Source organism: Oncorhynchus kisutch, linkage group LG14, assembly GCF_002021735.2.
Source record: "Oncorhynchus kisutch isolate 150728-3 linkage group LG14, Okis_V2, whole genome shotgun sequence".
Classification (NCBI taxonomy): domain Eukaryota; kingdom Metazoa; phylum Chordata; class Actinopteri; order Salmoniformes; family Salmonidae; genus Oncorhynchus; species Oncorhynchus kisutch.
In genome coordinates, this window is record NC_034187.2 from 59793622 (window position 1) to 59819443 (window position 25822).

The window sequence follows — 25822 nt, forward strand, 5'->3', positions numbered from 1 at the left end:
AGTAACCGGAAGGTTGCAAGTTCAAACCCCCGAGCTGACAAGGTACAAATAAATCTGTCGTTCTGCCCCTGAACAGGCAGTTAACCCACTGTTCCTAGGCCGTCATTGAAAATAAGAATTTGTTCTTAACTGACTTGCTTGGTTAAATAAAGGTAAAATAAATATACCTTTTTTTCCCCAATTTCGTGATATCCAATTGGTATTTAGTCTTTTCCCATCGCTGCAACTCCGTATGGACTTGGGAGAGGTGAAGGTTGACAGCCATGCGTCCTCTGAAACATGACTGCTGCCAAGCCACACTGCTTCTTGACACACTGCCTGCTTAACCTGGAAGCCAGCCACACCTATGTGTCATAGGAAACACCGTACAGCTGGCCGCCGAGGTCAGCGTTCATGCGCCTGGCCGCCACAAGGAGTCGCTAGTGCGCGATGGGACAAGGACAACCCAGCAGGCCAAATCCTCCCCTAACCTGGATGATGCATTTGTAAAAAAAAAAAAAAATAGAATTCAAATAAAAACACTAATGTGTCTTGATTAGATAAGTATTCGATACATGTTAGAATCACCTGATAGCGATTACAGCTGTGAGTCTTTCTGGGTCAGTCTCTTAAGAGCTTTCCACACCAGGATTGTGCAACATTTGCCCATTCTTTTCATAGTTCTTCAAGATCTGTCAAATTGGTTGTTGATAATTGCTAGACAATCAGCTCTTTCCATAGCTTTTGAAATAGATTTAAGTCAAAACTGTAACTAGGCCGCTACGGGTAAAATTCACTGTCTTTTTGGTAAGCAACTCCACTGTAGATATGGCCTTGTGTCCTGCTGAAAGGGGAATTCATCTCCCAGTGTCTGGCGGAAAGCAGACTGAACCAGCTTTTCCTCTAGGATTTTGCCTGTGCATTTATTTTTTTATCCAGAAAAACTCCTCAGTCCTTAACTATTAAAGCATACCCATAACATAATTCAGCCACCACTATCCTTGAAAATATGTAGAGAGATATTCAGTCATGTGTTGTATTGGATTTGCCCCAAATATAACACTTGTATTCAGGACAAAAAGTTCATTGCATTTCCAATTTGTTTTTTGCAGTATTACTGTATGTTTTGGAATATTTTTATTCTGTACAGACTTCCTTCTTTTCACTCTATCATTGAGGTTAGAATTGTGGAGTAACTACACTGAACAAAAATATAAACGAAACATGCAACAATTTCAAAGATTTTACTGAGTTAAAGTTCAAATAAGGAAATCCATCAATTGAAATAAATAAATTTGTCCCTAATCTATGGATTTCACATGATTGGGAATACAGATATGCATCTGTTGGTCACAGATATCAGAAATCCTGTCAGTATCTGGAGTGACCACCATATGCTTCATGCAGCACAACACATCCTTTGCGTAGAGTTGATCAGGTTGTTGATTGATTGTGGCCTGTGGGATGTTGTCCAACTCCTCTTCAATGGCTGTGCGAGGTTGCTGGGCATTGGCAGGAACTGGAACACGCTGTGGTCCACGTTAATCCAGAGCATCCCAAACATGCTCTTTGGGTGACATGTCTCTGTTTTCAGGCCATGGAAGAACTGGGACATTTTCAGATTCCAGGAATTGTGTACAGATCCTTTTTTGCAACATACAGTTTCTTCAGCTGTCTTGGTGGCTGGTCTGCAGACGATCTCGTAGGTAAAGAAGCTGGGTGTGAAGTTCCTGGGCTGGCGCTTAGATGTACTGCCAAATTCTCTGAAACAATGTTAGAGGTGGCTTATGGTAGAGAAATTACCTTTTAATTCTCTGGCAACAGCTCCGGTGGACATTACAGTAGTCAGCATGCCAATTGCACACTCTGTCAACTTGAGACATCTGTGGCATTGTGTTGTGGCAAAACTAGAAATTCTAGTGGCCTTTTATTGTCCCCATCACAAGGTGCACCTGTGCAATGATCATGCTGTTCAATCAGCTTCTTCATATGCTACACCTGTCAGGTGGATGGATTATCTTGGCAAAGGAGAAATGCTCACTATCAGAGATGTAAACAAATTTGTGCGAAATAAGCTTTTTGTGTTTATTGAACATTTCTGGGATTTTAATTCAGCTCATGAAACATGGGACCAACACGTCACATGTTTATTTTTGTTTAGTGTACAATGTTGATCAAATTTTTCTTCTATCACAGCCATTAAACTCTTGCCTTAAACTACACCTGTAGCTTTGAAGTGACTGGGTGTATTGATACACCATACAAAGTGGAATTTATAACTTGCATATTCAATGTTTTTATTTTTTATTTTTAAAATTTTAACCTCCAATAGTGCCTTTTGCAAGGCATTAGAAAACCTCCCTGATCTTTGCGGTTGAATCTGTGTTTTAAATTCACTGCTTGATTCAGGGACCTTACAGATAATTGTATGTGTGGGGTACATTCACAAATCATGTTTAACACTATTATTGAACACAGACTGAGGTCATGCAACTTGTTAAGTACATTTTTACTCCTGAATTTATTTTGGTTTGCCATAACATTTCAGCTTTTCATTTTTTATTAATTTGTAAATAAAAAAATAAAATAAAAAACATATTTCCACTTTGACGCTACGGAGTATTGTGTGTAGGCCGGTGAAAATTTCGAGGGGGGGGGAAAGTCAAGGGGTGTGAATACTTCAAGAAGGCACTCTAGCTAATTGATTTTAATGATTGCGCCAATGAACTCTGCTGTCAAACTACTTGTTATTCTTAGATTGAGGTGATACAGCTGGGGTACAATGATCTGAAGCGCAGCAGTCAGAAGGAGATCGCCAGCCTGCGCAAGATTATCGACAGCTCTATTACTTCCACACACGGCCTTGATGGTAAATCTTGATCTACATTGTATGTCTAAACCAAAATCACCCCAAAATGGTGCCGAATTATGTGGTGCCCATATTCTATACCATCTGCATTTGGAATGTCTGCAAGCCTCAATACCAAAATGAATGAGAAAGATAGAGCCCGTCTGCTTCCGTCGACATAGCCATGCTAATGCTTACACTATCTCTCTCTACCCAGATCGGAGGGAGCTGACCACTGCTGAGGACGTCCAGAAGTTGAGGGCCGACGTCCAGCAGCAGCGTGCCCAGCTGGAGGAATGCCACAGACTGGAGGTGGAGCACCTTAGGGCCTACTACCAGCAGCATGCCAAAGAGACAGAGGAGCGCTACTCTACCGAACTCCTAGTGCTACAGCAGCACCTTGATGAGGTCACAGGCACTGAGGCCCAGTTCAGGTAATGGTGATAACTGATTTAGAAATATTTTAATTAAAAAATATATATAATAATTTCACCTTTATTTAACCAGGTAGGCTAGTTGAGAACAAGTTCTCATTTACAACTGCGACCTGGCCAAGATATAGCTGTACATAAATCACATGCATGAACTTCTCAGTGTTTATACTAGGCACTACTTCTGTCAAACTAATGGAATCAGTCATTTTCAATGGATGGCGGATGCATATATATATATATATATATATATATATATATATATATATATATATATATATATATATATATATATATATATATATATATTATATATTTTTTTACCCCTTTTTTCTCCCCAATTTCATGGTATCCAATTGTTGTAGTAGCTACTATCTTGTCTCATCGCTACAACTCCCGTACGGGCTCGAAACTAAGGTTGAAAGTCATGCGTCCTCCGATACACAACCCAACCAAGCCGCACTGCTTCTTAACACAGCGTGCATCCAAACCGGAAGCCAGCCGCACCAATGCGCCGGAGGAAACACCATGCACCTGGCCACCTTGGTTAGCGGACACTGCGCCCAGCCCGCCACAGGAGTCGCTGGTGCGCGATGAGACAAGGACACCCCTACCGACCAAGCCCTCCCTAACCCGGGCGACGCTAAGCCAATTGTGCGTCGGCCCACAGACCTCCCGGTCGCGGCCGGTTACGACAGAGCCTGGGCGCGAACCCAGGGACTCTGATGGCACAGCTGGCGCTGCAGTACAGCGCCCTTAACCACTGCGCCACCCGGGAGGCCGGCGGATGCATTTTCTATCTGAATTTTTTTCTACCATTGCATCTACCTGAATAAGCCCCTGGTATCTAGGTGGTATGTTAGACCCCTGCTCTGTTGTTCGCTACATACTTTATTCTGAGGAAGCCATCATTGAAGATGTTTTTGGTGAGGAGAAGCTCGTCTAACCAATCAGAGTTTCAAACCTCTTCTTTACCCACATTTGTTTTGGCTCTGGTCCAACCTATTGGTTTCTGGACCAATCAGATGGCCATGAATGTGCTCACATTCGGTGAATGGTCGGGGAGGTACACAGATCCAGACTCATTCCGGAGAAGAGACTGTCTGTGGCCGGAGCAAGGAGTCTGAGTAGCCTCTCAAAAGATCACCATCGAACCTTTCACATTGCCCATAAACACAAATAATTGAGCTCAAACTAAATCCAACTTTATGGAATCCAAGTCAACATATGAATTGCTTAGTCCACGAACACCTCATGGGTATTACAGTATGTGTATTACAGTAACCTCTTCAAGGTTAGGAGAGTTTGTCACAAATTAAGCGGAGACCGTCACCAAAATCGAACAGGACAAATTTAGAGCAAGACCGTACAGTACCTGTATGTTGGTTTCTCCGTCCTGGTCTGCCCAGGCCGCAGGTGTGGTCAAGGATTGCACGGTTCGGTATATGAATCGGGTTCTCTGTATGTCCAGGTCCAAACTAGAGGTCGACTGTTTATGATTTCGGTATACCGATTGGAGGACCCCCCCAAAAAAAGCCGATAGCGATTAATCGGCCATTTTTTAAAATAAAATTAAAAAATATATATTTTGTTATATTTGCAATAATGACAATTACAACAATACTGAATGAACTCTTATTTTAACTTAATATAATATATAAATAAAATCAATTTATTCTCAAATAAATAATGAAACCTGTTTAATTTGGTTTAAATAATGCAAAAACACAGTGTTGGAGAAGAAAGTAAAAGTGCAATATGTGCCATGTAAAAAGGCTAACATTTAAGTTCCTTGCTCAGAACATTAGAACATATGAAAGCTGGTGGTTCCTTTTAACATGAGTCTTCAATATTTCCAGTTAAGAAGTTTTAGGTTGTAATTATCATAGGAATTATCAGACTTTCTCTCCAGACCATTAATATTTCATATACCTTTGACTATTGGATGTTCTTATAGGCACTTTAGTATTGCCAGCCTAATCTCGGGAGTTGATAGGCTTGAAGTCATAAACAGCGATGTGCTTCAAGCATTGCGAAGAGCTGCTGGCAAATGCAGGAAAGTGCTGTTTGAATGAATGCTTACGAGCCTGCTGCTGCTTACCACCGCTCAGTCAGACTGCTCTATCAAATATCAAATCATAGACTTAATTATAATAGGATAAACACAGAAATACGAGCATTAGGTATGGTCATATCCGGGAACTATAATTTTGGAAACAAATGTTTATTCTTTCAGTGAAATACGGAACCATTCCGTATTTCATCAAACATTGGTGGCAACCCTAGGTCTAAATATTGCTGCTACGTTGCACAACCATCAATGTTATGTCATAATTATGGCAAATTATGGCAAATTAATTACGGCCTTTGTTAGGAAGAAATGGTCTTCACACAGTCCGCAACGAGCCAGGCATCCCAAACTGCTGCATATACTCTGACTCTGCTTGCACTGAACGCAAGAGAAGCGACACAATTTCCAAAGTTATTATTGCCTGCTAACATGCATTTCTTTTAACTAAATATGCAGGTAAAAAATATAAAAAAATGTACTTGTGTATTGGTTTTAAGAAAGGCATTGATGTTTATGGTTAGGTTCATTGGTGCAACGATTGCTTTTTTCGCAAATGCGCTTTTGTTAAAACCCAAATCACCCATTTGGCTAAGTAGGCTGTGATTCGATGATTAATTACCAGCACTGCATTAATTATATGCAACGCAGGACAAGCTAGTTAACTACACATGGTTAATGACATTACTAGTTTAACTAGTGATTATGTTAAGATTGATTGTTTTTTATAAGATACGTTTAATGCTAGCTAGAAACTTACCTTGGCTCCTTGCTGCACTTGCGTAACAGGAGGTCAGCCTGTCACGCAGTCCCCTTGTGGATTGCAATGTAATCGGCGTCCAAAAATGCGATTACCGATAGTTTTCAAAACTTGAAATCGGCCCTAATTAATCAGCCATGCCAATTAATCGGTTGACCTCTAGTCCAAATGTCAACAGATAAGTCCAAACAGTCCAGGTCCAGCTAATAAATATTGTTACATTTGTTATATTGTTATATTGTTTCTCTATGGTTCATATTGTTATATTGTTATATTGTTTCTCTATGGTTCACAGATCCCCCAGCCCCTTCCTCTCTCTTCCTGGTTTGTTTTGACCCCTTATCTGTGGGTCGCTACCACCTTCTGAGCGTTCCCCTTTCCTCTGGGTATTGTAGTTTTTGGCGGTCGGCCATTTTTGATATGTCGTTCTTTTCTGGGATGGCCATTTTAGTGTGAGTGCAGAGCCCGTTTATTAGTTCTGCCCTCACATATCTGCCATTTGTCACCTGGCCCCCTTCTTTGCCACAAGTACCAGTCCAAAGATTGGACACATCTACTCATTCAAGGATTTATCTTTATTTTTACTATTTTATACATTGTAGAAACTAGTGAAGACATAAAAAATATGAAATAACACATGGAATAATGTAGTAATCAAACAAGGGTTAAACAAATCAAAACATATTTTATATTTGAGATTCTACGAAGTAGCCACCCTTTGCCTTGATGACAGCTTTGCACACTCTTGGCATTCTCTCAACCATCTTCATGAGGAATGCTTTTCCAACAGTTTACAAGAGTTCCCATATATGCTGAGCATCCCCTAGGTCGGGCTACCGCAGCAAAATAGGCGTGCATGCGGGACAACCCATCCACATTTCCCATTTCCTTCCCTGCTCTGTGTTTTATGTCAAAGTGAAACGGTTGGAGACTCAAAAACCACCTGCATCCAGGTGAGTGGGGCATGGTCACTGAGTAGAGTCAAGTGGCGCGCTAGCAGGTAGTATTTCAGGCTTTCTAGACCCCACTTTACTGCCACAGTCTCTTTCTCAAGACTGAGTAGTTGGCCTCCCGTGGTTCCAGCTTTCCCACCCCATCTACCTCTTGGGAGAGCACGTCTCCCAAGCCGACCTCTGACGCATCCGTCTGAACAATGAACTCGTGCTCAAAGTCTGGTACCACCAGCACTGGATTACAGCAGGGAGCCTCCTTTAATGTTCTAAATGATTTATTGGCCTTTTCATCCCATCTTAGCATGTTTGGCCCTCTGGCACTAGTCATGTCGGTGAGTGGGGTGGCCACTATTGCATAACTTGGGATGAACTTCCAGAAGTAACTGGTCAACCCTAGGAAGGCTCGAACCTGCTTCTTATTTGCTGGTTTTGGCCATTTTCTAATTGCCTCGACCTTAAGGTGGGGTTTGATGAACCCTCTTCCCAGATACTCTGTTTCCTCTAACCCCACAACACTTGGCAGGGTTTGCCGTGAGTCCTGTTTTCCTAAGAGCGTCTAGCACTGCCTGTACCCTAGGTAAGTGGGATTCCCAATCTGGGCTGTAGATCCGCCATGTCATCTAAATAGGCTGCGGCGTAAGCTCTGTTCGGTTTTAGGACCTGGTCCGTTGAAAGTTGGCTGGGGCCCCGTGTAAGCCGAATGGCATGACTGTGTATTGAAACAAACCATCAGGGATTGCAAAGGCTGTCTTTATTTGGCTCTGGGAGTCAGATGAGTTTGGCAGTAACCTTTGGCTAGGTGCAGGGTCGTAATGTACAGAACTTGACCAATTTTCTCCAACAGTTTATCTATTCGGGGCTTGGGGTAGGCATCAAACTTGGAGATATCATTTACCTTCCGAAATTCATTACAAAACTGCAAAGACCCATCGGGCTTCGTGACCATCACAATTGGGCTAGACCACTCACTATGTGACTCTTCGACTACTCCATCTGCAAACATTTTCTATCTCTGGTCTAATCGCGGCTCGTCGAGACTCGTGTACCCAATTTGGCCTCATGCTCATTTTTCTCCCTGGTAGGGAAACAATATCATGAGCCGTAACCTCAATTCGGCCTGGTGTCCCTGAAAACACATCTGTTTTCTGGATCAGGGTCTTTACTTCCTGTACTTGTGCTGGGGACAGAGTAGGTGACACATACACAGCGGCTGCCTCCTGAGTGGGTGTGGGGTACGTGACAATTGTGGTTTTTCTCTCCATGCTTTTAACAGGTTTATGTGATAGATCTGCTCCCGGGGGCTGACGTCCTGGCAGTCAGATCCAATCATTAACTTCTCCTATTCTCTCCAACACTTCATATGGTCCTTTCTATGTGGCTCGTCGTTTACACTCTACCGTGGGGACCAGCACTAACACCGTATATCTCAAAAATCTCTTCTTCTTATTGGTGTCCTTTAGTAGTGGTTACTTTGCAGCAATTCTACCAGGAAGGCCTGATTCACGCAGTCTCCCCTGAACAGTTGATTTTGAAATGTGTCTGTTATTTGAACTCTGAAACATTTATTTGGTCTGAAATTTCCGAGGCTGGTAACTCTTAATGGACTTATCCTCTGTAGCACAGGTAACTCTGGGTCTTCCTTTCCTGTGGCAGTCCTCATGAGAGCCAGTTTCATCATAGCGCTTCATGACTTTTGTGACTGCACTTGAGAAACTTTTACATTTCTTGACATTTTCCTGATTGACTGACCTTCAGTTAATGAACTGTCATTTCTCTTTGTTTATTTGAGCTGTTCTTGCTTTAATATGGACTTTTTTGGTAAAATACCATCTTCTGTATACCACTTAAAGAAATTCCACAAATTACCTGTAACAAGCCACATCTGTTAATTCCTGGTGACTACCTCATGAAGCTGGTTGAGAGAATGCCAAGAGTGTGCAAAGCTGTCAAGGCAAAGGGTCTCTACTTTGAAGAATCTCAAATATAAAATATATTTTGATTTGTTTGACCCTTTTTTGGTTACTACATGATTCCTTATGTGTTGTTTCATATATTTAATGTCTTCACTATTATTCTACAACGTTGAAAATAGTAAAAAAAATAAAGAAAAACCCTTAAATGAGTAGGTGTTTCCACATTTTTGACTGGTACTGTACATTTTATTGAAGAAACACCACCGGTGCATAAGTGAGTGATGTTCCATCTCCCTCATCTGTCTGTCTGTGCATGCATAGAAAGAGTGCAGCAGCACTTATCAGATCACTGTGACCTGAAAGCACCAGGCAGTGAACTTCTACAGTTGCCATTCAGGCCCACTTTAATTGCCAAGGTATTAGCCATCTCCTTATTCATTTGAAAGTAAATTTCAGTTTTATTCTCACCCTGTCCTGGGTCCATTATTATTAGCATAGCTTTTATCTCCTGATATATTAATTATTATCAGTGTATATAGTAGGGATGTAACATATACTGTAAAGTGATGTACAGTGCATTCGGAAAATATTCAGACCCCTTGACTTTTTCCACATGTTACATTACAGCCTTATTCTCAATTGTATTAAATAGTTTTTCCCCCCCTCATCATTCTGTACACAATAACACAATATATCAACAAAAAAAACAGAAATTTCATTTACATAAGTGTTCAGACCCTTTACTGAGTACTTTGTTTAAGCACTTTTGGCAGCGATTACAGCCTCGAGTCGTCTTGGGTATGACACTACAAGCTTGATACATCTGTATTTGGGGAGTTTCTCCCATTCTTCTCTGCAGATCCTTACACTCTGTCAGGTTGGATGGGGAGCATCGCTACACAGCTGTTTTCAGGTGTCTTCAGAGATTTTAGATCGGGTTCAAGTCCGGGTTCTGGCTGGGCCACTCAAGGACATTGAGAGCCTTCTCTTAAAGCCACTCCTGCGTTGTCTTGGCTAAGTGCTTATGGTCATTGTCCTGTTGGAAGGTGAACCTTTGCCCACAGTCTGATGTCCTAAGCGCCCTGGAGCAGGATTTCATGAAGGATCACTTTCTACTATGCTCTGTTCATCTTTCCCTCGATCCTGACCAGTCTCCCAGTCCCTGCCACTGAATAACATCCCCACAGCATGATGCTGCCACCACCATGCTTCACCGTAGGGATGGTGCCAGGTTTCCTCCAGACGTGACACTTGGCATTCAGGCCAAGGATTTCAATCTTGGTTTAATTAATTCCTGAATTAAATTGCTTTAGCCGATATGTTGCAGTTTATTTATTGTTAAATGTAGCTCAGTTGGTAGAGCATAGCACTTGCAATGCCAGGTGTCGTCCGTTCCCACGGGGGACCAGTATGAAGGGGGGGGGGGTGGAAATGTAAGTCGCATATGCTAAAATGCAGTGGTGGAAAAAGTACCCAATTGTCATGCTTGAGTAAAGGTATATAGATACCTTTTTTAATAGAAAAAGACTCAAGTAAAAGTGAAAGTCACCCAGTAAAATACCACTTGAGTGAAAGTATTTGTTTTAAAATATACTTAAGCATCAACAGTGAAAGTAAAAGTATAAATAGTTTCAAATTCCTATATATTAGGCAAACCAGACCGCACCATTTTCTTGTTTTTAAAATGTACGGTTGCCAGGGGCACACTCCAACACTGACATTTATTTTTGTTTAGTGAGTTTGCCAGACCATAGGCAATAGGGATGACCACGTGTTCTCTTGATAAGTGCGTGAATTTCACAATTTTCCTGTCCTGCTAAGCATTCAAAACTTTGGGTTGTCAGGGAAAATGTATGGAGTACAGATTCCCCAAAAAACTATGTTTAATTGATGTCTAGACACAATACCAACTGTATTCACAAACTACCATACCTTTGTCTGTACATTATGCGTTGAATCTATTCTACCGCGCCCAGAAACCTGCTCCTTTTACTCTCGGTTCCGAACATACTAGACGACCGGTTCTTATAGCCCTTTGCACACTCCTCCTCTGGTGATGTAGAGGTTAATCCAGGCCCTGCAATGCCTTGCTCCACTCCCATTCCCCAGGCCCTCTCATTTGTTGACTTCTGTAACTGTAAAAGCCTTGGTTACATGCATGCAAGGGGGCAGAGTCACAATCTATTGCAGAGAGAGCCTGCAGAGTTCTGTTATACTATCCAGGTCTGTGCCCAAACAATTTGAGCTTCTACTTTTAAAAATCCACCTTTCCAGGAACAAGTCTGTCATCGTTTCCGCTTGCTATAGACCACCTTCTGCCCCCAGCTGTGCCCTGGATACCATATGTGAATTGATTGCCCCCCGTCTATCTTCAGAGCTCGTGCTGCTAGGTGACCTAAACTGGGACATGCTTAACACCCCGGCCATTCTACAATCTAAGCTAGATGCCCTCAATCTCACACAAATTATCAATGAACCTACCAGGTACAACTCCAAATCCGTAAACACAGGCACCCTCCTAGATATCATCCTAACCAACCTGCCCTTCAAATACACCTCTGCTGTCTTCAATCAGGATCTCAGTGATCACTGCCTCATTGCTTGCGTCTGTAATGGGTCAGCGGTCAAACGACCACCCCTCATCACTGTCAAATGCTCCCTAAAACACTTCAGCGAGCAGGCCTTTCTAATCGACCTGGCCCGGGTATCCTGGAAGGATATTGACCTCATTCCATCAGTAGAGAATGCCTGGTTATTCTTTAAAAGTGCTTTCCTCACAATCTTAAAAAAGCGTGCCCCATTCAAAAAATATATAGAACCAGTTAGAGATATAGCCCGTGGTTCACTCCAGACCTGACTGCCTTTGACCATGAGCATCAAATAGCCCCTGCGATATGCAACTTTTCAGGGAAGTCAGGAACCAAAATACACAGGGAGTTAGGAAAGCAAAGGCTAGCTTTTTCAAACAGAAGTTTGCATCCTGCAGCACAAGCTCCAAAACATTCTGGGACACTGTAAAGTCCATGGAGAATAAGAGCACCTCCTCCCAGCTGCCCACTGCACTGAACCTAGGAAACTCTGTCACCACCGATAAATCCGCGATAATTGAGAATTTCAATAAGCATTTTTCTACGGCTGGCCATGCCTTCCACCTGGCTACCCCTACCCCGGTCAACAGCCATGCACCCCCCACAGCAACTTGCCCAGGCCTCCCCCATTTCTCCTTCACCCAAATCAGCTATCTGGATGATCTGGACCCCTAAAAATTAGTGGGGCTAGACAATCTGGACCCTCTCTTTTCTGATAGCCTTTAGCCGCACCCTCATACTACTACTCCTCTGTTCCGCGGGTGATGTGGAGGTAAACCCAGGCCCTGCATGTCCCCAGGCACCCTCATTTGTTGACTTCTGTGTTCGAAAAAGCCTTGGTTTCATGCATGTCAACATCAGAAGCCTCCTCCCTAAGTTTGTCTTACTCACTGCTTTAGCACACTCTGCTAACCCTGATGTCCTTGCTGTGTCTGAATCCTGGCTCAGGAAGGCCACCAAAAATTCAGAGATTTCCATACCCAACTATAACATCTTCCGTCAAGATAGAACTGCCAAAGGGGGAGGAGTTGCAGTTTACTGCAGAGATGGCCTGCAAAGTAATGTCATACTTTCCAGGTCCATACCCAAACAGTTCGAACTACTAATTTTGAAAATTACTCTCTCCAGAAATAAGTCTCTCACGGTTGCCGCCTGCTACCGACCCCCCTCAGCTCCCAGCTGTGCCCTGGACACCATTTGTGAATTGATCGCCCCCCATCTAGCTTCAGAGTTTGTTCTGTTAGGTGACCTAAACTGGGATATGCTTAACACCCCGCCAGTCCTACAATCTAAGCTAGATGCCCTCAATCTCACACAAATCATCAAGGAACCCACCAGGTACAACCCTAACTCTGTAAACAAGGGCACCCTCATAGACGTCATCCTGACCAACTGGCCCTCCAAATACACCTCCGCTGTCTTCAACCAGGATCTCAGCGATCACTGCCTCATTGCCTGTATCCGCTACGGAGCCGCAGTCAAACGACCACCCCTCATCACTGTCAAACGCTCCCTAAAACACTTCTGTGAGCAGGCCTTTCTAATCGACCTGGCCAGGGTATCCTGGAAGGACATTGACCTCATCCCGTCAGTTGAGGATGCCTGGTCATTCTTTAAAAGTAACTTCCTCACCATCTTAGATAAGCATGCTCCGTTCAAAAAATGCAGAACTAAGAACAGATACAGCCCTTGGTTCACCCCAGACCTGACTGCCCTCGACCAGCACAAAAACATCCTGTGGCGGACTGCAATAGCATCGAATAGTCCCCGTGATATGCAACTGTTCAGGGAAGTCCGGAACCAATACACGCAGTCAGTCAGGAAAGCTAAGGCCAGCTTCTTCAGGCAGAAGTTTGCATCCTGTAGCTCCAACTCCAAAAAGTTCTGGGACACTGTGAAGTCCATGGAGAACAAGAGCACCTCCTCCCAGCTGCCCACTGCACTGAGGCTAGGTAACACGGTCACCACTGATAAATCCATGATTATCGAAAACTTCAATAAGCATTTCTCAACGGCTGGCCATGCCTTCCGCCTGGCTACTTCAACCTCGGCCAACAGCTCCGCCCCCCCCGCAGCTCCTCGCCCAAGCCTCTCCAGGTTCTCCTTTACCCAAATCCAGATAGCAGATGTTCTGAAAGAGCTGCAAAACCTGGACCCGTACAAATCAGCTGGGCTTGACAATCTGGACCCTCTATTTCTGAAACTATCTGCCACCATTGTCGCAACCCCTATTACCAGCCTGTTCAACCTCTCTTTCATCTCGTCTGAGATCCCCAAGGATTGGAAAGCTGCCGCAGTCATCCCCCTCTTCAAAGGGGGAGACACCCTGGACCCAAACTGTTACAGACCTATATCCATCCTGCCCTGCCTATCTAAGGTCTTCGAAAGCCAAGTCAACAAACAGGTCACTGACCATCTCGAATCCCACCGTACCTTCTCCGCTGTGCAATCTGGTTTCCGAGCCGGTCATGGGTGCACCTCAGCCACACTCAAGGTACTAAACGACATCATAACCGCCATCGATAAAAGACAGTACTGTGCAGCCGTCTTCATCGACCTCGCCAAGGCTTTCGACTCTGTCAATCACCATATTCTTATCGGCAGACTCAGTAGCCTCGGTTTTTCGGATGACTGCCTTGCCTGGTTCACCAATTACTTTGCAGACAGAGTTCAGTGTGTCAAATCGGAGGGCATGCTGTCCGGTCCTCTGGCAGTCTCTATGGGGGTGCCACAGGGTTCAATTCTCGGGCCGACTCTTTTCTCTGTGTATATCAATGATGTTGCTCTTGCTGCGGGCGATTCCCTGATCCACCTCTACGCAGACGACACCATTCTATATACTTTCGGCCCGTCTTTGGACACTGTGCTATCTAACCTCCAAACAAGCTTCAATGCCATACAACACTCCTTCCGTGGCCTCCAACTGCTCTTAAACGCTAGTAAAACCAAATGCATGCTTTTCAACCGGTCGCTGCCTGCACCCGCATGCCCGACTAGCATCACCACCCTGGATGGTTCCGACCTAGAATATGTGGACGTCTATAAGTACCTAGGTGTCTGGCTAGACTGCAAACTCTCCTTCCAGACTCATATCAAACATCTCCAATCGAAAATCAAATCAAGAGTCGGCTTTCTATTCCGCAACAAAGCCTCCTTCACTCAAGCCGCCAAGCTTACCCTAGTAAAACTGACTATCCTACCGATCCTCGACTTCGGCGATGTCATCTACAAAATGGCTTCCAACACTCTACTCAGCAAACTGGATGCAGTCTATCACAGTGCCATCCGTTTTGTCACTAAAGCACCTTATACTACCCACCACTGCGACTTGTATGCTCTAGTCGGCTGGCCCTCGCTACATATTCGTCGCCAGACCCACTGGCTCCAGGTCATCTACAAGTCTATGCTAGGTAAAGCTCCGCCTTATCTCAGCTCACTGGTCACGATGGCAACACCCATCCGTAGCACGCGCTCCAGCAGGTGTATCTCACTGATCATCCCTAAAGCCAACACCTCATTTGGCCGCCTTTCGTTCCAGTACTCTGCTGCCTGTGACTGGAACGAATTGCAAAAATCGCTGAAGTTGGAGACTTTCATCTCCCTCACCAACTTCAAACATCAGCTATCTGAGCAGCTAACCGATCGCTGCAGCTGTACATAGTCTATTGGTAAATAGCCCACCCTTTTCACCTACCTCATCCCCGTACTGTTTTTTATTTATTTACTTTTCTGCTCTTCTGCACACCAATATCTCTACCTGTACATGACCATCTGATCATTCATCACTCCAGTGTTAATCTGCAAAATTGTAATTATTTGCCTACCTCCTCATGCCTTTTGCACACATTGTATATAGACCCCCCCTTCGTTTTCTACTGTGTTATTGACTTGTTAATTGTTTACTCCATGTGTAACTCTTTGTTGTATGCTCACACTGCTATGCTTTATCTTGGCCAGGTCGCAGTTGCAAATGAGAACTTGTTCTCAACTAGCCTACCTGGTTAAATAAAGGTGAAATAAATAAAAAAATAAAAAAAATTATCAGCTGAAATTGTTGCAACCCCTATTACTAGCCGTTTCAACCTCTTTCATATCGTCTGAGATCCCCAAAGATTGGGAAGCTGCCGTGGTCATCCCCCTCTTTAAAGGGGGAGGGCACTCTAGACCCAAACTGCTACAGACCTATATCTATCCTACCCTGCCTTTCTAAGGCCTTCGAAAGCCAAGTTAACAAACAGATCACCGACCATTTCGAATCCCACCGTTCCTTCTCCGCTTTGCAATCTTGTTTCCGAGCTGGTGATGGGTGCACCTCAGCCACGCTCAAGGTCCTAAACGATATCAAAACCGCCATCGATAAGAGACGATACTGTGCAGCTGTCTTCATCGACCTGGCCAAGGCTTTCAACTCTGTCAATGACTGCCTCGCCTGCTTCACCAACTACTTGTCAGATAGAGTTCAGTGTGTCAAATCAGAGGGCCTGTTGTCCGGACCTCTGGCAGTCTATGGGGGTGCCACAGGGTTCAATGCTTGGGCCGACTCTCTTCTCTGTACACATCAATGATGTCGCTCTTGCTGCTGGTGAGTCTCTGATCCACCTCTACGCAGACGACACCATTCTGTATACTTCTGGCCCTTCTTTGGACACCGTGTTAACTAACCCCCAGACGAGCATCAATGCCATACAACTCATCTTCCGTGGCCTCCAACTGCTCTTAAATGCAAGTGAAACTAAATGCATGCTCTTCAACCGATCGTTGCCCTCGTCTGCCTGTCCGTCATGCATCACTTTTCTGGACAGTTCTTACTTACAATATGTGGACAACTACCTAGGTGTCTGGTTGGACTGTAAACTATCCTTCCAGACTCACATTAAGCCTCTCCAGTCCAAAATGAAATCTAGAATCAGCTTCCTATTCCTTAACAAAGCATCCTTCACTCATGCTGCCAAACATACCCTTGTAAAACTGACTATCCTACTGATCCTAGACTTCGGCGATGTCATTTACAAAATAGCCTCCAACACTCTACTCAGCAAATTGGATGTAGTCTATCACAGTGCCATCCGTTTTGTCACCAAAGCCCCATATACTACCCACCACTGCGACCTGTATGCTCTCGATGGCTGGCCCTCGCTTCATATTCATCGCCAAACCCACTGGCTCCAGGTCATCTATAAGTCTTTGCTAGGTAAAGCCCCGCCTTAGCTCACTGGTCACCATTTCAGCACCCACCCGTAGCATGTGCTTCAGCAGGTATATTTCACTGGTCACCCCCAAAGCCAATTTCACCTTTGGTCGCCTTTCTTATCAGTTCTCTGCTGCCAATGACTGGAACGAATTGCCAAAATCACTGAAGCTGGAGACTCAGATCACCCTCACTAGCTTTAAGCACCAGCTGTCAGAGCAGCTCACAGATCACTGCACCTGCACGCACTGCTTTGCTTTTTCTTGGCCAGGTCGCAGTTGTAAATGAGAACTTGTTCTTAACTCGTCTACCTGGTTAAATATAGGCGAAATCAAATAAAACCTAAGTAGTACTTCAAAGTATTTTTACTTAAGTACGTATTTAGCCGCTTTGACACGCATCATCCAAACAGGGCTGAAGGGCGAATGCGATCTAATGCCGAAGTTTCTGTGACATCTTGCCAATGTGCAAACACTCTCCACACGGGTGGCAAGTAGCCTAGTGGTTAGAGCGTTGGACTACTAATCGAAAGGTTGCAAGATCGAATCCCTGAGCTGACAAGGTTAAAATCAGTCGTTCGGCCTCTGAACAAGGCAGTTAACCCACTGTTTCTAGGCCGTCATTGAAAATAAGAATTTGTTCTTAACTGACTTGCCTAGTTAAATTTAAGGTTAAAATAAAAATTATAAAATTAACACTACATCTCCCCGATGTATCATGTATACATCAGGTAGATGTTGGCAAGATGTATGTGTGCTATAGGACTTGCATGAATGATTGATATATATTGAAGTATGCCTTTAGGTCCATATGTAAGCTATGTTAAGACCGCTACAGTAAACAGGACTCTTTGTCCTTTTGCTCCATGTCATTTTTTATTTAAAGAAATTTGTGGGGTGGGGCGGTGTTTTGCCCCCTTTTCGTTCTTGTCTCATTGCTGCAACGGGCTCGGGAGGTGAAGGTCGAGTCATGCGTCCCCCGAAACATGACCCGCCAAACCGCCCTTCTTAACACCCGCCTGCTTACACCAGAAGCCAGCCGCACCAATGTGTCGGAGGAAACACTGTTCAACTGACTACCGAGGTCCAACTGACGTCCGGGTCACATTGTTTTGTTGATCATATTACATTCTTTCTACCTTCTGAAAAGACCTCTCCACTTTTATGACAACTGATGCGTCCTCTCCTTTGGCGTTGAACTGCATGTAACTGTTTTGACAGTCATTTATCTACAAGTAATTTTGCATGCCGAACAACGCCAGGCAATACCAGTAGCCTGACCAATGAGATCTGACACATCTGCACTCTACATTCAAATGTTTGTAAAATGGCTTACGCAATATTAGGTTACTGTAATTTGATAGGTATTATCAAATGCTCTGTTTTAAATTGTGTTTTGCTGAAATAAAGGTAAGCTACCGGAGAGAGAACTCATCTGGCTATACCTGCTGGACGGGGCTTAAAATATATTTATATTTTGATCATTCAGGTTCACCATCAGCAATAGGTTTGGTAGTTTTGCTTTAAACAATCAGTGTACAAAACATTTGGAACTCATTCCTAATATTGAGTTGTACTTTGTTTTGCCCTCAGAACAGCCTCAATTCGTCGGGCATGGACTCTACAAGGTGTCAGAAGTGTTCCACAGGAATGCTGACCACGTTGACACCAATGTTTCCCACAGGTGTTAAGTTGGCTGGATGTCCTTTGGGTGGTGGAACATTCATGATACACACAAACTGTTGAGCGTGAAAAACCCATCAGCATTGCAGTTCTTGACACACTCAAACTTGTGCACCTGGGACCTACTATCATACGCCATTCAGTAGCATTAAAATCTTTGTCTTGCCCATTCACCTTATTAATGTCACACATACACAATCCTTGTCTCAAGGCTTAAAAATCCTTCTTAGACTGGTGTCCTCCCTGTCATCTACAATGATTGAAGTGGACTTAACAAGTGGCATCAGTCAGGCCCACGGGCCACCAGTTGCCCAACCCGTTTCTAATCTAATGGGTATAATTAAATTATACTACTGCCCCCTGCTGTTAAATTATATTAATACTTGGAGCCTTTTGGCATCGAAGCCTGAAGGCTTATTTTTTACATGATACATTTCTATCTGAATAACCCTCATATTACTACTAATCGTGTGTCAGTTTTATACATTGCATTCCTATCTGCAAAGTTTAAAACATTGCAGCCCACTGAACATGCCCTATGATGACGTTGATTGATAGAATGGTGCCAGTTAGCTAATCCCAAAGGATAATTTGGGTGGAGCAGTTCCCTGTACATTTCACACACTGGGTGGTTGGAAATGAACTGAACTTAGATCAGACCATGAATTCCATCCTTTAAAAAAGGCAGATGTTGAAAGATAATACTAGTTGATTCACTAGTAGGCTATTCACTATAGCGGAGGTTTGTTTACCCTTTACCTTTCACTGTCTTTGGCCTTTATATTGAATTCTGCTGTAGCAAACTTCTTTGACCACATTGTGAAGTTGTTATTGGTACCTATTGGTGCTGCATTTCATAAGTGAAGGTGTCTTTTTCTTTTAAATGTGCTTGCTTTTAAGACCACTAATTTCTTACATTTTGAACTGACTTGTCTTTCAGCCTGTCCAGTGCTGCCCAGCTTGGCTTGCGGACAGAGGAAGAGGATGCAAAGGAACTAAAGGTTTGCACACGCCATCTCACTATCCAAATCTTCCCCATTACACACCACCTCCCCTCGATCTGAGCCCAAATGCTGATTTGAATTAAGACACTCCATTAGCCGTCACTGCGAGCAAAGGATGAGGAGGGGAGATGGATGGAGGGGGATGGGGGAGAATGCAGCCTTTGGCTAAAACCTGCCCCAGATCCCTGGGTGGTTGCTGCAGTGAGAGGCCACATTCAAATGGATTTTTATCTGAGGGGAAGTTTCAGAGTCGTGGTGCCAGTTATGTAAATGGTTAGCGTAGCGTGGATGCTAGCGTTGGCAATATAGTACTACGGTACGCCAGTCTACGGCTGCATGATTCTATCCGCGTGAGTGACCCGGTTCATTTCAGTCAAGCCTCCCGCTCACTATCACTGCACCACCCGCTTGTTCTCTCCCTCTACCTCCCATGCTCTCCAGTCTAGCAGCGTGAGACGCTGTCTCGCACATCCGAGGAGAAAGCATGAGAAGAGAGCAGCTGAGAGATTGAGGGAGAAAGAAAATACAGAAAGAAAGGGTGAGAAATGGAGAGGTGTCCGGTGAGGGAAGGAAAGATGGGGAACACAAGTAGGTGGAGGGAAAGGACGAGAGAAAGAGGGGGAGGGAGATTGATGGAGCAACGAGAGCAACCAACACCAAGCGCCATTATAGCACAATAACGAGTCACTGAGTGAAAGACAGAAAGAGCAAAGACTTACTATTGTAGCTGGACATACTGGTGCGCTATCCGAACTGAAACTCTGCTCTATAGGATGTCTGACATCTATTTATCAGTGTGTGTCAATCAGCCTTGGAGGCATAGGAAGTAGAATTGGTGCATTCATCTCTAGCTGATGGCTGAGGCGTAAGGGGAAAGTTAGGGGGCATACTCTGAAAAGCCTCTGGATCTTTCCCTCTATTTTCTCATCTGGCTTTTGCTCAATCCCTGTTTCTCTCTCCTATTTTTCTTTCCATACACGTTTCTCTCCGGCGCATTGATTTTTGTCTGTGTCCATCCTTTTCCTGTCCTTTTCCCTGTCCATTCTTCCCCCTCATCTAGCTGGTGGAGGAGGCGTTGTTGGTGGGCCTGGGTGCGGAGCTACGCGGGCCGGCAAAGTCTATGAGCCTGACGGCACAGCTGCAGGCGCTGAGGGGAGCGCTCTACCACAAGTACCTCCAGGAGGTGGCCGCGCTGAAGGAGCAACACTGTGCCGAGCTCACCAGACTCAGAGAAGAGAGGGAGCTGGAAAAGAGAGAGAAGGGGAGGGAGGAGGTGTGGTCACAGGTGAAGCAGGTGAAGCAGGATCCAGAGGTCATCAACGGAGGTGTCCGCTCTATCGAAGGGCCCAGCGAGGAGGAGAGGAGACACCAGGAGAGGGTGGAGGAAGAGATAGCTAAGGTAAGAAGTTGATTGTCAAACAGGCAATATTGAACGGGGACAATTATTAAAACTCGCAAAAAATAGTTATTGAAGACTAGAGACAAACTTAAATGTTGCTTTCATGTACTAACAACAGCTCAATCATACAGTGTCTGGTAAAATATGTGTAGGTATGCTATTCAGATTTTCTACATAGTTTAAGTCGATTTCATGATGACAAATATTTTAGTTTTCTGAACAAGGTCCTACTGTACTTTGAAGAGTATAACCCAATACAATTTTCTTCTTGTAGAATGACTTAAACGACTAACAAGCATGAAAACAAATCTTGGAGAATTTTGGAGAGTGCAGACATTTAGCCATTAATTTAATGAGTAGCCTTTGTATGTTTAAAGCACTAACTGTATCCTAGGGCACAGTGAATCCTGTGAGCATCTAAAAATAACACACACACAGTAGTCATAAGTACGTATGTACCAAGCATACCATTTAAGCTGCACCAAAGGTTTTTTGTTACGAATATGCTCTTTTAGCATTTATTTGTGGGTAGCAGTGCTTTAAGTACTATCTAGATTGAATTGCCTTTCAAATTTAGTTGAAAATCTACTTTTAATTGAACCTTTTTCTTTCACTTAACGAAATGTATGATGCCTCATACGCATCTCTCCTAGGTCATAGTTCAGATGTCAGTGGAGTTTGCCCAGCAGAGAGAATTGGCCCGAATCTCCAAGAGCGCCCGCGAGACAACCTCGGCCATGCAGACCCAATCTGAGGAGGAAGAGGAGCAGCAGACCCCCAGGAGCTCACTCGCCAAGGGGATCTCTCCGGAGGCGGTGCAGAGGACGTTCGTGGAGGATAAAGAGAGGCTGGAGAGAGAGCTGGAAGAGAGGACTGCGGAGCTCCGTAGGATTGAAGGGCAGCTTTGGCACGGAGGTCCTGGATCTGAGCAGGTTAGCAATGGGGCTTTCCAGATAGCGCTTTCATGAGTGAGTTTGATTTCCACAGCAGAATGTCTTCGATGGAGGCAGTTGATACCAGACTTTGCTTAGTATTTGGGGTTACGACATCTAGGTTGGCATTAGGTGTAAGGTTGCACTGGCTTAGTACGTCAAGTTAAACTTTAATTGTCACATGCGCCAAATATAACCGGTAGACCTTACCGTGAAATGCTTACTTACAAGCCCTTAACCAACAACGCAGTTCAAGAAAAAGTTAACTAAATATTTAACAAATAAACTAAACTCAAATAATAAAAAGTAGCACAATAAAATAACGAGTCTATGTACAGGTGGTACCAATACAACGACAATGTGCGGGGCTACAGGTTAATCGAGGTAATTTGTACATGTAGGTAGGGGTAAAAGGACTATGCATAGATAATAAACAGCGAGTAGCAGCAGTGCATGACCAGAACATGTGTCCCTCAGTCACTGGACTCTAGTGACATCTCATACACTTGGGGTCAACATTTGGGTCATTTGAGTAATGGAGACGGTGCAAAACCTTAAACTGAGTAAGCCATTTGAGCGATGTGTATATTAGAGGTTGACCAATTCATCGGAATGGCCGATTAATTAGGGCCGATTTCAAGTTTTCATAACAATCGGAAATCTGTATTTTTTGGGGTGCCGATTTGCCTTGTTTATTTAATCTTTATTTAACTAGGAAAGTCCGTTAAGAACACATTCTTATTTTCAATGACGGCCTAGGAACGGTGGGTTAACTGCCTTGTTCAGGGGCAGAATGACAGATTTTCACCTTGTCAGCTCGGGGAATCCAATCTTGCAACCTTACAGTTAACTAGTCCAACACAATAACGACCTGCCTCTCTCTCGTTGCACTCCACAAGGAGACTGCCTGTTGCGCGAATGCAGTAAGCCAAGCTAAGTTGCTAGCTAGCATTAAACTTATCTTATAAAAAACAATCAATCATAATCACTAGTTAACTACACATGGTTGATGATATTACTAGATATTATCTAGCGTGTCCTGCGTTGCATATAATCTGACTGAGCATACAAGCATACTAGTATCTAAGTATCTGACTGAGCGGTGGTAGGCAGAAGCAGGCACGTAAACATTCATTCAAACAGCACTTTCTTTGCATTTTGCCAGCAGCTCTTCGTTGTGCGTCAAGCATTGCGCAGTTTATGACATCAAGCCTATCAACTCCCGAGATGAGGCTGGTGTAACCGAAGTGAAATGGCTAGCTAGTTAGTGCACGCTAATAGAGTTTCAAACGTCACTCGCTCTGAGCCTTCTAGTAGTTGTTCCCCTTGCTCTGCATGGGTAACGCTGCTTCGATGGTGGCTGTTGTCGTTGTGTTGCTGGTTCGAGCCGAGCGAGGAGACGGAAGCTATACTGTTACACTGGCAATATTAAAGTGCCTATAAGAACATCCAATAGTCAAAGGTTAATGAAATACAAATGGTATAGAGGGAAATAGTCCTATAATTTCTATAATAACTACAACCTTAAACTTCTTACCTGGGAATATTGAAGACTCATGTTAAAAGGAACCACCAGCTTTCATATGTTCTGAGCAAGGAACCGAAACATTAGCTTTCTTACATAGCATATATCGCACTTTTACTTTCTTCTCCAACACTTTGTTTTTCCATTATTTAAACCAAATTAAACATGTTTCATTATTTACTTGAGGCTAAATTTATTTTATTTATGTATTATATTAAGTTAAAATAAGTGGTCATTCAGTATTGTTGTAATTGTCATTATTACAAATGAATAAATACAAAATTGGCAGATTTAATTGGTATCGGCTTTTTTGGTCCTCCAATAATCGCTATCGGTATCGGCGTTGAAAAATCATAATCGGTCGACCTCTAGTGTAGATACACTTTGTTGCCATATATCATTGGGTAGCTCGCCACCTATGTCTTGCTCCCATGCAGATTTTGTATTTGCAAAGGAAGGTGGATTAATGTTCTGTATTATGTCATATAATCTGGAGATTGTGCCCTTCAGATAAGGGTTAAGATCTAAGCACCACTCGACTGGACACTTAGTTGGCTCGAGTGGAAATGAAGGGAATTGTTTTGGGGCAAAGCTGCGAGTTTGCAGGTATCTAAAAAGGTGTGTATTGGGAATGTTATGGTCAACCCTCAGAGTATCGAATGAGATACTGGGTCACAAAAAATGGGTCACAAAAAAACACCAGACCGTTCCTATGCCAGAACTGGAATGCCGTGTCACTCTGTTGGGAAGAGATTATTAGATGTTAATGGAGAGACACCGCTTGCTTGTTTAAGGCTAAAGTGACTTTGGAATTGGGACCAGATTTTAAGGGAGTACTTAACAATGGGGTTTAAAACATGGGTGCCAAGGTTCATGGGCATTAGGGAGCACAGGCGTGAGACCGGAGACTGTAACTCCATGATAGCCCAAGTTGGGCCATCCTTGTTTTCAAATGTAGAAACCCAATAAACACATTTAGATATATTTGCTGACCAGTAGTAGTGTAAAAAAATAAGTATCCTATTAAGGCATGGAAAGAGACTGGCTAGCCTTAGGTTTATGTCGTCTGTCCTCCTGTGGATGTAGGTGCGAGACAATGTATTCTTTGTCCTTGGTTGGGTCTAGGAATGTCTTCTGCTTGCGACAGAGTGTAGTGATCTTCAGTGCAGCTGGTAAAGAATGCCGAACTTGGTGTCTAGGCAGCGGTGTAGGAACCCCTTAGTCTGGGTAAATGCTAATATTCTGGCTGTCGTGGGTGATGGGAGCCGCTCACGTTGCCTTACGGAAGACATCCTCCTTCTCCTAAAGGTAGTGGGATTTAACTACTATGGGAGGCTCCCGATTCTTCGGTGCGGATTATATGCTTCAGTGCGCATGGTTAAGAGTGGGGGCGTAATCAAGGCATAGGATTTCCTGTAGCAGTTTAGCTATGGACTGGGTTGGCCGCATTCCGCCTATGGTCTAGAGTCCCCCTCTCAAGCTGAAAATGCGACCGTTCCCCCGGCGCTGTCTGTACTCGAGGTCCTCAACCTTGGAAGGGAGTTTGATGACATCTGTTGATAGCCGGTTGACTTGCTCTTCCAGTGTCACCACTTTGTCGGAGTAAACATTTGAACCATCTTCCAGGCTATTCAGACGGGTGTCTTGTCTCGCCAAGTCTTCGTTAACGGAGTCAATCTTTGTTGATCTCGGTGGCAATAATAGCTATTTGTGCGGATAGGTCAGTGGATCGTGACTCCACCTTAGCCAGCACAGTCTGTTTAATGATAGCCGCCATTACCATGGCTAGGTCGGGGGGATCAGAGTCCTTGTCAGGTGATCCCGAGGCTTCAGCAGAGGCCTGCTCCTTTGTGGCCCGTAGCCGTTGTTGTCTCAAGTTTTTACGATTAAAAGGCAAAACATTTCAGGGAAAAAATACAGATTAGTGAATTGGATTCGATTCCAATTTAAATGTTACAAAATTAACACGGTGTTGGTCAAGTATTAATAGTAAATTGTTGGCCCTGGATCGGAGCACCAAGAAAAAGCATCTTCACATGTTGCTACTCACCAGCGCCCCCCGTCATCAGCAAACTTAATGATGGTATTGGAGTCGTGTTTTGCTACGCAGTCGTGGGTGAACAGGGAGTACAGGAGGGGACTAAGCACACATCCCTGAGGGTCCCCAGTGTTGATGATCAGCGTGGCAGACGTGTTGTTGCCTACCCATACCACCTGGGGACGGCCCGTCAGGAAGTCCAGGATCCAGTTGCAGAGGGAAGTGTTTAGTCCCATGGTCTTTAGCTTTGTGATGACATTTGTGGGCACTATAGTGTTGAATGCTGAGCTGTAGTCAATGAACAGCATTCTCACAGGTGTTCCTTTTGTCCAGGTGGGAAAGGGCAATGTGGAGTGCGATTTGATATTGCGTAATCTGTGGATCTGTTGGGGCGGTATGCGAATTGGATTGGGTCTAGGGTATCCGGGATGATGCTGTTGTGAGCCATGACCAGCCTTTCAAAGCACTTCATGGCTACCAACATGAGTGCTATGGGGCGGTAATCATTTCGGCA

General features: G+C 44.1%; 1 protein-coding gene across 5 annotated transcripts in view; it reads left to right on the forward strand.

Annotated features, from left to right (window-relative positions):
• Positions 1-25822, forward strand: part of LOC109904440 (A-kinase anchor protein 9) — a 121694-nt gene that overhangs the window by 40916 nt on the left and 54956 nt on the right. For all 5 annotated transcript variants that reach the window (XM_031788669.1, XM_031788671.1, XM_031788672.1 and 2 more), the window contains 5 exons: positions 2737-2848; positions 3045-3261; positions 19351-19411; positions 20475-20813; positions 21467-21745. In XM_031788669.1, the coding sequence (XP_031644529.1) occupies positions 2737-2848; positions 3045-3261; positions 19351-19411; positions 20475-20813; positions 21467-21745 (1008 nt within the window). The remainder of the gene's footprint in view (positions 1-2736; positions 2849-3044; positions 3262-19350; positions 19412-20474; positions 20814-21466; positions 21746-25822) is intronic.